Raw genomic sequence first — 12,890 nt, 5'->3', positions numbered from 1 at the left:
CTTTGTAATATGTATCGGGTGTAAATCTGGTCCTTTTTGATCAAATACTATAATTACTTTCCACACTTCATCCTGCAATCTAGCGTTCATAGATCCGCCATCAGCCTCGTCTCTACAGGTTCATCACTGCTTTCTGATCTTTGCCTGTCTTTCGTCTTTTTCCCAACTTCTTCCTATAACATTTCCTCACCGTCAATAAACAACCGTCTGAGTCCTCAGCCATTATCCACTTGATTTTACCGTCTGGCATTCAACTCTTTCCAGTGGTCCTTCTGCAGCCAACCCCCACAGGTGGAAACCTGCGCACCTGAAATGCGTTTGAGACCCCTGCTTTATAACCCGACTAATCGGCGAACCAGGAAGTAGGAGGGGCCTGAACCTACAGCATCTCAGGAGGGACATTTCCTCACTGGCTACACTTAGAAGAGCTTTTCCCAAACCAAACCAAAGTGGATTTGTTTCATAAAAGCATGACCTTGCTTCTCTTAGTAGTAGTATTGCTCCCTAAAAGAAACAAAACCTGATGATTTGATGATGCATTCATGTGCTTGACACCAATATACTGCATTTTGTTACTATTACACAAACTGCCAGGAGACCGTGTCAGTATATCGTGTCCAAAAGAGGCATCTAAAGAGGCACAGTAATAAAAGAAAGTCATTGTCTGCACCAACGTGACGGATTTAATCCCCCAAATTTTCTTGTTGTGAGATTTGAAAGTAATGATTTTGTAGCTTTAAAAATGTCAGAATTGCCTCCGATGTTCAGTCCAACTTGAGCTAATAAGAGATGTTTCTCACTAAATGTGCTCAATGAGGATCAGCAGTCCAGAGTCTTTCTGCAACTTGTTTATTGTTGTAAATACTGTTACAAACATTCTGGCTCTGGTACAGGAATGTAGCGCCAATAGCTAGAACATCACAGAAATAAAAGAAAGCGAGCAGATAAATAAACATCGCTGCTGCATTACAGAAATGGTATTTTTATTGTAGTTTTTTTTTTGTTACTTTTAATCTTCAGACACATTGAGAGTTAACGTTTCAGTTACATTCAAAATGAGTGCACTTATAAATACTTGTTGCCAAACCCGGCGGCAGCGTCCAGGTCTCGTTGCCTTGGTTGGCTTCGTCGTGTCACACTAGCCTACAGTCTCTGACGCACTATGGAGGGAAAATATCACACGCACGCACTTTAAATGATCTTGTGCTCTAGCTGTATATATGTACACACAAATGTCATTCCACACACAACCAGCTTTCCTACATTCCACATCCAGAAACCTACGTACCTTTACGGAGTCGTCTATATAGTTCATCTACGGGTGTATTTTATATATCCAGCTGGTTTTTGTTTGAACACGGAGTACATTGGTTGTAATCGCACGCCACGCACACACCACACAAGCAGTAAGAACGGTAGAGCATGAAGCGCGTGGCTCCAGAGAAGGTCCCCACAAATGGCTGCTGTTGCCCCCCACACTGTCAGCCCAAACATCATAAGAAGTAATAGCAGTAAGGCCAAGATGAGATCCGTTGATGGGGTCACAACGTGGGAATAAGCGGCGGGTTTTTGGAATCTGGGGGGGTCGGTGTGGGCGGATACATTCACAGGCGGGCAGAGGGGGCGCCGTTCGGTTCAAAGACAAGTCGATTGGAAACGACCTGAACGGCCTTCAGAAGGAGTCTTAAGTCCTTTGAAGATTAGGTTGCTCATGAAGACTTTGACTTGTTTACTTATAGTGCAAAAGAAACCAGTAAGCACCAGTCACGTGAAGTCAAAGGTCATATTGTTGTTGTTTGTGCGAAGAAGGACATGCTGTCACCATCTTTTTCATATTTCTCACCTATATTTGACATAGAGCACTATGTGGCTGCAATAAATGTACACATCTTCAGCTTAATCAATTAATCCCTACAAGTAGCTTAAATGCTTGAGTAGAATAAATATGCAGAACCTAATAGCCAATGACAATCAATAATTGATTATTATATATTATTATTAGAACGGCATCTTCTTCAGAAGGGACAACTCAGATCTTTTTAAGGTTTATAATTCACCTTCAGTAATAGTTGATGCATCTGTTTGAACCAAAACGTACTTTGCATCTTCAAGGATGCACACAAACCAAAACATTCACAGTAATTCACATTCTCTCTTCTCCAAAGAGCCCCCGTTACTTATTGTGAGTTCATGTTGATTCGTACCGAAGCCCTGAGAGACAAGTGGAAAGAAAATCATTCTTGTAATCTTTTTTATCTGTGAAAACGGCTGAAAGAAGGTTGCGGCTGGTGACTTGTTGTTGCTAATCAAGTATTCACAACATTTCCAGGAGCGATATTAATAAAAGTATATATTTAGAAAATGGCTGAAAATGTTTGTGGTACTATTAAATGGGCTAAATCATGTCAATCATCAGAACAGTCATTTATGGGGACAGCCATGATGTCATTGTTAGGCAGTTATTATAAGCAACATTCAAATGTGATTTTGTGTAAGAATACACAAAAAAAAACATTCCCCCAAAACATTCAAATTAGAAAAATTGGAGAAAGAAGATAAAAAAGCGTCACCTTTCCATCTTTATGTAAAGGTATAATGGACCGATAATGCCGTTATTTCACTTGAATTCCAATGCAAGGATTCATCTTTTTAAACTATTGATAATTCATAGATTGGTGTTTTTGAAAAGGTCCAATTCTTCTACAACTGCCAAAACCAATAATACCAGTTAGATAAAGAAAGAGATGAAAAGCACAACAAGGTGGTGTTTGCCTGCGAGCCTGAAGTCACCAAACCAAGGTCAGGGGTCACAAAGGTCATTGGAATAGACCAGGAAGAGGTGATGTCAAAATAGGTGTTTTTGGGGTTTATTCTCCTTTAAACACCAGGGAATGATGACTCCTCCTAAATGCAAAATATTTTTTCACTTCATAAACTTTACATACTAGTATGACAATTTGCGACGGTTGAAGACTTGATTTGGGCAGGAAGAGGACAGATCACCGGAATCATGTTGACACCCGTGTGAATTAGAGAATTAGTCTAACTAAGGTACACTTAGACAGACTAACGCTACTCTCCGTGTTTCCTTTGGGTGTGTAGTGCTTTTATTGTGAAAGGAACTCAGAGGAGTGGATCTGGTCTGTGCTGGGTTCATCAAGGTTGGAAGGAGTCATAAAGTCTCTGCGTTGTTGTACACGATGAGGTACGTTCTGCACCACCACTGTTTGCCTTTACAAAAACTCTGCCATTTCTTTGCTGTGTATTATTTGCGTTCTGCGGGTAAGTAGTCATGACAAAGACAACAGAGTGAAAACATTTAAAGAGGTGCAAATGGAGTTTAAAAGCCTTTAGTGGATTGTTGATCGGATTGAAATAGCGAGGTATTCCGTTATTCTGATAGTATTAGATGTTAGCATCAGGTCATACACGTCGTACTTCCGGGGCAAAATACACACCCAGGTTTGCCATTGAAAACAATTGTTTGAATACACACTGGTTGGAATCTGGTTTCCAGTTTGCAATCTGACAAGTGAGGATGAGTCTGGTTTTATCGTTTCATCCAGCTCCCGTTTAACGTTGGTGGTTCCAGCAAACTATGCCGCAAGCTGCCTCTCTGCACAGCATCGAGCAGCAAGACCCCGGTAGCGGAAGGACGACGTGCTGGACCCGGCCCCCGCCCCAACATGGCCAACGGTTGTTTTGCTTAATACGAATAATCAAGTGGGGTTCAACTTCATGCTGATATATCAGCGATTATCGTTCCCCTCTTCTAGTCTCTCGTCACAGATGTTGACGATAATAGCCTGGGATTATTTAAACCATGCAGTTTGTGCAACAAACCTGGACCTAGGTGGGGTCCCGTGTGAGTCAAGCTGGTTGAACACTGTAAGGGAACAGAGCTCCTGCTAGTGCAACGTACAGAAGAGACGGCAACGAAAGCCAAAACGGAGACAGCGGCTATCGTTTCAGCGGGAAATATGACGTGCAAAAAAAGGAGTTGGAATGTGAAATAATTTCAGCAGGATTGAGCCACACACCCTCCTGTGGAGAGCCCTGGGTGGTGCAAAGGGCCCGGGGTGCAGTATTCGGAGTGGGTAACAGCAGAGAGAAGGGAGAGCTGAAAAGGAAGCCAAGCTCGGCCCGAAAGATGGAGCGACAGCATGAAAAACAGACAACAAGACACAGGCAAAGGCCTGACAGTGAAATAGCGGCATGGCCGAAGGTACAGTCAGGGGTCAGGGGTCAGGGGTCAGGGGTCGAATGGGCAGATGAATTTCACAATCAGGCTTCTGTTCCCGCTCATTAAGGTTTCTAGTGTGTAAGAAGTTCTCACTCTTCTTATTAAACAATGACCAAAATTGTCTCAGTGGCTGGAAAATGTAAGCTACATTAAAGAATTGTTTTCACCATGTTTGTTTTTAACAATAACAGTGAACCGGGATCTTTTTGTTCTCTTTTGGGTGTCTGAATGCATCATGTCCGAACGCTCTTTTACCAATTGTACAGGTCTCCAAAGTAAGAGCCAGTGACAGCAGATGGATGGTTGGATGTCTACGTTCTTGTAGAGCAACTGAGCAACAGAATCATCATGCTAACAACTCACTACTGTGGATAAAGGGGGGAGAGGGGTGAGTGGTCCGGGGGGGTCAGAGCTTTGTCTTGTTAAATGTAAACAGGTTGCTCCTGGGCGGTCAGCAGGCGGTACATGGCTGCCGGCATCGTCTTCATGTGGATCTGAGCGAGACAGAACAAAGCACTCGGGTCATGGAATCGTCAACAGTGATCCCCCTTGGAGATCAAGTCAAACGCTAGCAGCCGTTTGCCAACCCCGGATATCGACTTTGTTTCACAGTACTGATATATATCGATGCCACCGCCTCTGGGCGTGTCCAGTCTCACCTCTCCCACGGCGTTGGACAGGATGTTGACTATTTTCTCGTGGGGCGTGGCCACCACGCTCTGGCCGTTGATCTCGATGATGCGGTGACCCACTCGGACGCCGCCGCGCTCTGCGATGCCCCCGCGCATAAGGCTACAGATCTGTTGATAGGGACGGATCAAGTCTTCTACGTGACAAAAAGAAGAACCGTTTTACATTAAACGAACTGCGTGATAGCAGTGGTACCCACAATGCCGTTCTGCACACTGAAGCCCAGCTGGTAGCGGAGGTCTGGCCTTCTGATGAGTACGGTGGTCACTGGGGGACATCTGACAATGTTTAGCTTGATCCCAGACTGGTTCTTCAGACCCTACAGAGGCAATGGTCTCAGTTTAGGGTTGGGCTATATTAGATTATTTTACTTATATTCTAAATATATAGTTGATAGTATCTTCGTTCAAGATGTAGCTGATTAAAAACAATAGAGCACACGTACCTTGATGATGCTCTGGCAGGTGCACAGTGGCAGTCCCACCAGACTGGTCCCATTAATGGACATGATCTGGTCCCCTATGTTCAGTCTGCCGGAGCGCTCAGCCGGCCCGGCGTGCATCATGTTGGCGATTATGACAGTGGGCAGGATGGAGCCCCAGCCGCTCTCCACAATGACCACGCCCAGAATGTCCCCCTTGGCTTTCTCTATGGACACCTGAGGTCACAGCACACAGGAAAACGGCAAATCAGTATTTGAAAGTGCGAATGACTCGATCCACAGCGCGACTTACGTCTTTGCAGTTCTCCGACTTAGAGAAGTGGATGAGGTCATCGTTGTACATGTCCTGAGTGTTGAGCAAGTCACTGTACTCCTTCTGGCTCAGGTCCTCGGGGTTAATGCCGTTGGCTCGCAAGAACTCCTGGTAAGCCACACTGAAGGCCTGCCCGATGGACTGGGCGATCAACTGGGCCTAGACGACAGGACGGGTGAACTCGTGATCATTATGTGTATAATTGAATGGTTACTCAGGCGCCGGCCCTTTTGACGAGCGAAGGCGCCGCGTGACTTTGCTGTCGGACTCACATCCTCAGACTCGAACACGTGGCATATCATCTTGTACTGCCGCTTGCTCTCGTGACCCCCGTCCGAGGCCTCCACGTTCTCCTGGGAGTCGGGCCGAGGCTGCCTGCGCCGGGCCATCAGGACCACGATGTTGCCGATGTCGGCAATGTAAGAGATGGTCCGCAGAGGGTGGTCCATCATGGTGTCCTGGGGGTGAGAGAAGCATCACAGTCTTTGTATCATCTAAACGGGTAGGGGGGGGGAGAGGGGGGATCGTAGCCAAGTAACTAACAAACCAAGCAACTTTGGGTTCACATCGGAAATTAAATTGTTCCCCTGAATATATAGTATTTTTCCAGCTACTAAGCAGTTTACAAGCAACATGCTTTTCCACAACATCTAAACTTATTAGGCCATTACCATTTTTAGCTCGGTCTCTTACTTATTTTACAGTTAACATTTGAAATGTACCATCAGAGGTCTTTTCAGTCAGGTTTTGCTGTTTTCCCAAACAAAAAAAGTGTCAGTGTAGTAAACTTTAATACTTTAAAAGATATAATATTCCTAAAAGCAACCAATGTGTAGACTGGGAACAATCTTTATCTGAACCCGGCTGAGACTGCAGACCCCGATCCGACCCGAACACAAAGCACAGGCACGGGGTGTGTGTCGGAGCCAGTACCTGCGAGTCGGCGTTGAGGACTTTGATTCTCTGGGTGGAGATGAAGAGATCCACCTCGGTCATGGGCTGAGGCTCTCCCTCAGGGGCCTACACACACACACACACACACACACACAACCACATTCCCATTGCATTATTATACACACACCCATAAAACATACACACAAGACAACAAAAGTCATTTCTGCGCAGATGTTACTGAATGAACAGCGGTCAGTGGCGTCTCATTAGGACCAGAGCAAAGGGAAACCGCTGATGGGCGGGAGCAGAATACTGCTGACCATATCCAAAGAATGCCGCTGTTATTATCCACCAATGTTGAACAAATCCCTTTAAGTTTGCTTGATTTTGATAGCACACTAATAGGTAGGACAAAAGCAAAGGCTACCTGGAAGGAAGGAAACCTGTACGACTATTTTGCACATTGCAATTTGGTAAAACCAGATGTTTTGTGCTGTTGAAGATGTTTTAACCTCTCTGTTCTCACCAGATATCTGCAACAGTGACACATGAACTCAAACTGACAGCAGCATCTATTTGGCGAAACAAATCCCAGTCATCTCCCTCGGTTTGATCGAATGTGCTCGTGTGAGTTTTTCAATGGGGGAGGGATGGACTGTCAGTCTCTGCATGTATATGTATTGCCTTTAAGAAAAATAAACTTGTAGTTATGTTAAGGCAAAAAAGGCTTTGGGGGAATGTGGTTTGGGTCAGTATAGCTTTAAATAAATCAACATTCAGATGGATTCACATGGAACATACACAGCCGTCTCCCTGTTTAAAGTGCTGTGCTTGTTGACCCTGGCATGAGATGAGAGTTCAGACATGTTACCAAAATGACTTGACGGTCTTTGGATTCTGAAGTTCCTAAAGGCGTATTTCCTGTCTGCTATTTGCTATTGGAAAGTCACAACCACTGGAATGGCACTTTGCAGGGCGGTCAAAGGCTTTAAATGGAAAACCTTCCATTAGCTGCACATTTCATATATGTTGGCATGGTATGTTTCTAAAAACCCCTGATGTCAATGCTTTTGTTCACTCGCACATATTGTACTAATAAAACACTATGTGGACGTGCAAAGCAGTGTATGAAATAAAGCACTAGTGAGCCATGTCAAACGGAACAGTTCATCACCAGGTGAAGATTAGCTTTTAGTTAGTAGCCTAATTACGCCACTAGCATCGCCGGAGGCTCTTATTTTGACAAGCCGAGCCAACTGTTTGTCACCTGACTAGGTTGGTTAGCAAACAAGGGAGTGTATGTTAGTATCATACACGGTATCACTACAAACAGGATCGCAGCAGAGGGGCAAAGCACACGGAATACAGCCACAGACCCGGTGTAAACCCCACAGTGTCTCACGTGTTTCCTGCATCCAGCAAAATGCATTTCAGCCACAACAAGTTAACAAAATAAAAGTTGTTGAAAAAAAAAAGTTCCAAAGACGGAATGAATATATACCCCAACAATATAAAAAGCTGGATTCAGGAAAAGGACAACAGTGGGTCAGAATGGCAGCACGCCGAGGGGGACACAGAGGGGACACATAGGGGATGGGGGGGGCAGTGATTCACAGACAGACGTGGACGGAGACAAAGAGCCAAGCAGAGGAAAGACAGGCGCTGTGCTCTGCGGTGTGGAGCGAGGAGACGGGATACGTAGGTACTGCACCTTCTTCCTGTTGTGGGCTAATTTCTGGGCCGTCTGCCAGGCATGAAATAAAGCAGACAGGAGAGTCAAGGGTTAGACTGGTGTACAAGAGAGACGGGGACGGGGCGTCCAGTGGGTTCACATCGAATAGTCCCACTCGTGTCGTTTGTGTGGTCGTTGTGTATTTGTGTGTGATGGACATCCCAAGAATCCACGCCAGAAGTCAGTATATAAACACACATACATATACGTATATGTATGTGTATAAATAAAACAATAATAACATCTTTACATTTCCTTCCATGTGAAGGCACGAAGTGGTTTCGCTTTCTGTGGCACTTTTTGGTATCACTCCCTGTATAATATTAAGCTGTGACCAATGGTCTGTACTAGAATAGAGAGCACAAACTGTACGTGGTCCCATTCACATATTGTCACATATGTCTTGCCCGAGGACACATCAGGTGAGACAAGCGGAGTCTAACTGTCCTCACGCCGTGCTCCAGAGCACATGCTCTCCTCCTGCAGCAGGAAGGAGCCTCTGGATGCGCCGCCATGGACGGCAGTATGAAGACATTTGCATTGTCCATCCGGTACCAGCAGGTGTCTCTGTTGTATTCGGCTTCAGGACGGAGCGAGGCGCTGACTCTCAGTCTCCTGGGCCTCGGGCTCCGTGGACCGGCTGCACGAGGACGGACCTGGGCGATGTTTAACGCCGGTCAGACGATCACACTTCATATGTTTAGAAAAGAGCGGTCTAGTTGCTGGACATCTCAGGGAGGAATCCTTCTGAATGTGTGCTCTATATAATATCATCACACACATCAAGCCGGTCAACTCTGCTCAGTCCAGCATGAAACCTTTGTTTTTGGGCACAACTTCAAAATGTCAAGGTCATCTCACGTGGGCAAGTTAGTAATTAGTATTACAAAAATACAGAAAATGTTTTATTTTGGTAGATTAAGTCATTGGAGGGATGACAATATTTTTTGTAGGCTATTTGAGACTGTTTAACTGTTTAATGTGCTTTCTACCACTCATACAACACAACCTGGGGCTTCACCATGAAGAAATGATAATGGCGTTAAGTGGTGGTTTTCCTGGCTGCTGTGGTGGTTCCTGTTTATCGCAGAACGATATAGGTTATCTAAGATGCCAGAATATATGAACATTTAAAATATATTGACACATATCAAGAATTCACCTGCATAATATACAGTAAATAAAACAAAATCAGAGTGAAAAATCTATGACAAATAAATATATATATAAATAACATAATACAATAAAATAGAACAAAAAATAAATAGTAAGGGACATAGAGGTTTTAGAGATATGTTTGAATTACATTTAAAGGGAAACATCTCACCTCTTCTAATTAATCTTTAGTCATTGGTTATTTTAAAAACATCTTGCGATGGGGATCACACCAGCCGGGACCCCACATGGACGGGCTAGTTAGTGTGATCTTTGTGTGGTTTGGTACTTTGTGTACAGGCAGGATCGTGCTAGAGTTCGGGGCAATAAGCCTGAATAGGCCTGAATGAAACTGGCAGCCAGAGAAGCAAAGACAGAATCTGTGTTTGTTTGTTTTTTGGTTCCTGTATCAAGGGACAAATTAATTACTCATCCTGAGTAGATGAACGCACAAATGACACAGCTTGCTTGTGACTTTATTAAGAAAACATGTCAATAGAGATGCAAGAAAGTGAAGAAGAACAAAAGTTAAGAGTAAAAAATGACACCTAGATTTTTGCCGGATGTGTTAAGAATAGTTCGGCCATCAAGGCTGAAGGATGAATACTTTATTTTCCCCTTTGGCCCCACAATCAGTTTTCAGTGTTTTGTAAAGATCTAACAATAGAGTCATTGGTTTAGAGACAGAAATGGACCTGCAGGATGTCAAATTAATCCAATATGTGCTAACTTACATACGTTCTCAGAACGTACATCTCAATATTGGATAAAGCCATCAAAAGCCAGTATCTTGTTCCATTTTGTCATTAAAGTGAAAGGTTTTACCGAAGGATCATGGATATCAACATGAAACGTCCCCGGCTGATTACTGACACGGAGTCATTTTTGGATAATACAAGTTTTCTCAAATTTTCCGTTTAACTATTGAAGCATTATCTAGTGTTAACTTTTGAAGAATAGAGGAGAAAGGTTTGTGCCCTGAACAAAGTATGTCTCATCACACAGCGGTTACCACGGAGACGTGTCTAAAAGTGAGAGAATTGTGACAACAGTGAAATCTGTTTCTATACGGCCAGGTTCTCATGATCAGAGCAGGGGGGCACGTGTGTCTGTGTGTGTCTGTGTGTGTGTCCATGATTGAATGCACTGATGCTTCTGTAAGTGGGGAAACTGGAATCTCATCTTGGTTTAGAGACAGAAATGAACATGCAAGATGTTGCTAAGTGGGAACATGCGTGTGAAAGAAGGAGCATTAGAAAGAATGTAGCTATTGAAAAATGAGGCTGTTATGAGCAACATCAGCAATTACAAATCCCTTGTAACATTGTATGTTAAAAAGAGAAGTAGTGTAGTATTGCACACGCAGTGATAAAGTGGGCTGTAAGGCTCCACCTTTCAAACTACAATATATAATGCCAGCCAGCATTAACAAGACACCATAATAATATGAAATATGCCTCAAATTTGAAGGCTTTGCCCCCTGAAATCATTTGAAATAAAAAAAATCAGTATTCAACCCACGACTTGCAATAACACAGCTTGTGGAAGCGGAAGAAAGACTGTCGTGGACATTACCATGGAAACGCAGCGCTCAATGTGATGCTAGCCGCGGTTACCTCTGTCAGTGCCGCTATGAGAGGGTGAACATGCACACGCGCGTGTACGCAGGCGGTACGATACACATTCCTGCCAACGTGGTCACACTCCTCCACCGATCTACAGGTGGAGCAGAAAGGCCCTGAAGAAGGCGGCGAAAAGGAAAATGGATGAAAACAACGGCTCTAGCTAACACTCAACGATGGTTGGTGGTTTTGGAGTTTGGCATCTTACGGAGGGTTTAGTAAAGATAACCCGAGTTTAAGTAAACAGGCGTTGACAATGTTTGTTGCGGGAGTGAACCAATTAAGAGTCATTTTTCTCATGTTTCAGAGAGCAGCTTCTTCCCCCACAGAATATCTCTACGGTACACAAACCCACATTCTGGTTGTAGCCTTAAGGATGACCTCGATGAGGCGTGCCGTTCCAATAATAAACCTTGGTATACTATGAGTGCTGCTGGAGTTTGACCTTATCCAGTTATAACAAATACTAAAATATCTGCTGATAATTTGGAAGCTGAGAGACATTAGATGTGTTATAGGATTATATTTATTACCGCTGCAGAGGCCTCCTGCTTTACTGTGAGCCATAATTCATCTGATGGGAAATAAGACAATCGGGGGGGGTCTTGGAAAACGAGTGGATGACGGCAGATGGTCACAATGCAGAGCGCTGAGCTCACTGTGTGTTTTCACCTTGATGCGGCTGACGGCCTCCTGCGCCTGCATCATGCGGATGTTCTTGGACGGGGTCTTATCGGACAGCAGCTGGGTGGAGCCCAGGTAGTTGGCTGCGAAGATGATCCCGTCGATCAGGTCCTCCGGGTCACACGGGCCTGGGACTGGAGGGGAGGAGGGCGGTTCAGTCTCAGTATATGACAGGATTTACATTCTGTCATGATACAATGGACGAGTTCTCTGTGTGTACGACGATTGATGTTGACATGTGTGTGATCATTAAACATTGTGTCCACCATTTATTTCATAAAGGCTCTTCTTTGCTGTCATACATTATTATAAACATGGATATAGAGTGAGAGTTAAATAAAGCCCAAAGAATACATTCTAATATCTTTTGAATGTGGACTTTTTGCAGTCTGGCTGAAGTTCTTATTACTGGTTTATTACTGATCTAAAAAGCATTGAGAGATTATTTACTGAAGCATAAGCTACACTTTAAACGCGTACAGGGAGACACGACTGGTCAATATAGGATGAATGCAATAAAAAGAAAAGTTCCCTAGTTCTTTAGGCTAGATAATTACATTTTGGTATTAAGCGAGTACATCATACTAAATACCTCATTTAATATTCAAAATCAAATTAATCCAATACGAGATAATTTACATACGTTCTCAGAAGGTACATTTCAATATTGGATAAAGCCATCAAAAGCCAGTATCTTGTTCCATTTTGTCATTAGAGTGAAAGGTTTTACCGAAGGATCATGGATGTCAACATGAAACGTCCCCGGCTGATTACTGACACAGAGTCATTTTTGGAGTTTTCTCACATTTTACGTTTAACCATTGAACCGCTGATTTTCTAGCGTTAACTTATGAAGAATAGAGGAGAAAGGTTTTTGCCCGGAACAAAGTATGTCTCATCACACAGTGGTTACCATGGAGACGTGTCTAAAAGTGAGAGAATTGTGAGACTCACGCACAATGAAATCTGCAACGTGTTTCTATACCGCCAGGTTCTCATCATCAGAGCAGGGGGGCACGTGCGTTTGTGTGTGTCTGTGTGTGCGTGTCCATGATTGAATGCACTGATGCTTTTGTGAGTGGTGGAACTGGAATCTCTGCATCTTTCCTCCGCTC

The 12,890-nt window shown here is 43.9% G+C and overlaps 1 protein-coding gene across 6 annotated transcripts in view; it reads right to left on the bottom strand.

Moving 5' to 3' along the window:
- Positions 1 to 2,033: 2,033 nt before the first annotated feature.
- Positions 2,034 to 12,890, bottom strand: part of apba1a (amyloid beta (A4) precursor protein-binding, family A, member 1a) — a 29,655-nt gene continuing 18,798 nt past the window's right edge. For 4 of the 6 annotated variants that reach the window (XM_040195747.2, XM_040195746.2, XM_040195749.2 and 1 more), the window contains exons 5-13: positions 11,764 to 11,909; positions 8,294 to 8,326; positions 6,622 to 6,708; positions 5,961 to 6,146; positions 5,668 to 5,847; positions 5,379 to 5,591; positions 5,133 to 5,252; positions 4,903 to 5,043; positions 2,034 to 4,737 (exon numbers count right to left, since the gene is read on the bottom strand). In XM_040195747.2, coding sequence (XP_040051681.2) covers positions 4,666 to 4,737; positions 4,903 to 5,043; positions 5,133 to 5,252; positions 5,379 to 5,591; positions 5,668 to 5,847; positions 5,961 to 6,146; positions 6,622 to 6,708; positions 8,294 to 8,326; positions 11,764 to 11,909 — 1,178 coding nt within the window. In that variant the 3' untranslated portion in view covers positions 2,034 to 4,665. The remainder of the gene's footprint in view (positions 4,738 to 4,902; positions 5,044 to 5,132; positions 5,253 to 5,378; positions 5,592 to 5,667; positions 5,848 to 5,960; positions 6,147 to 6,621; positions 6,709 to 8,293; positions 8,327 to 11,763; positions 11,910 to 12,890) is intronic. The other 2 variants (XM_078087059.1, XM_078087057.1) reach the window with 1 other exon arrangement.

The sequence above is a fragment of the Gasterosteus aculeatus genome, chromosome 13 (genome assembly GCF_964276395.1).
Source record: "Gasterosteus aculeatus chromosome 13, fGasAcu3.hap1.1, whole genome shotgun sequence".
Classification (NCBI taxonomy): Eukaryota; Metazoa; Chordata; class Actinopteri; order Perciformes; family Gasterosteidae; genus Gasterosteus; species Gasterosteus aculeatus.
This window is presented reverse-complemented; position numbering and strand designations above follow the sequence as displayed.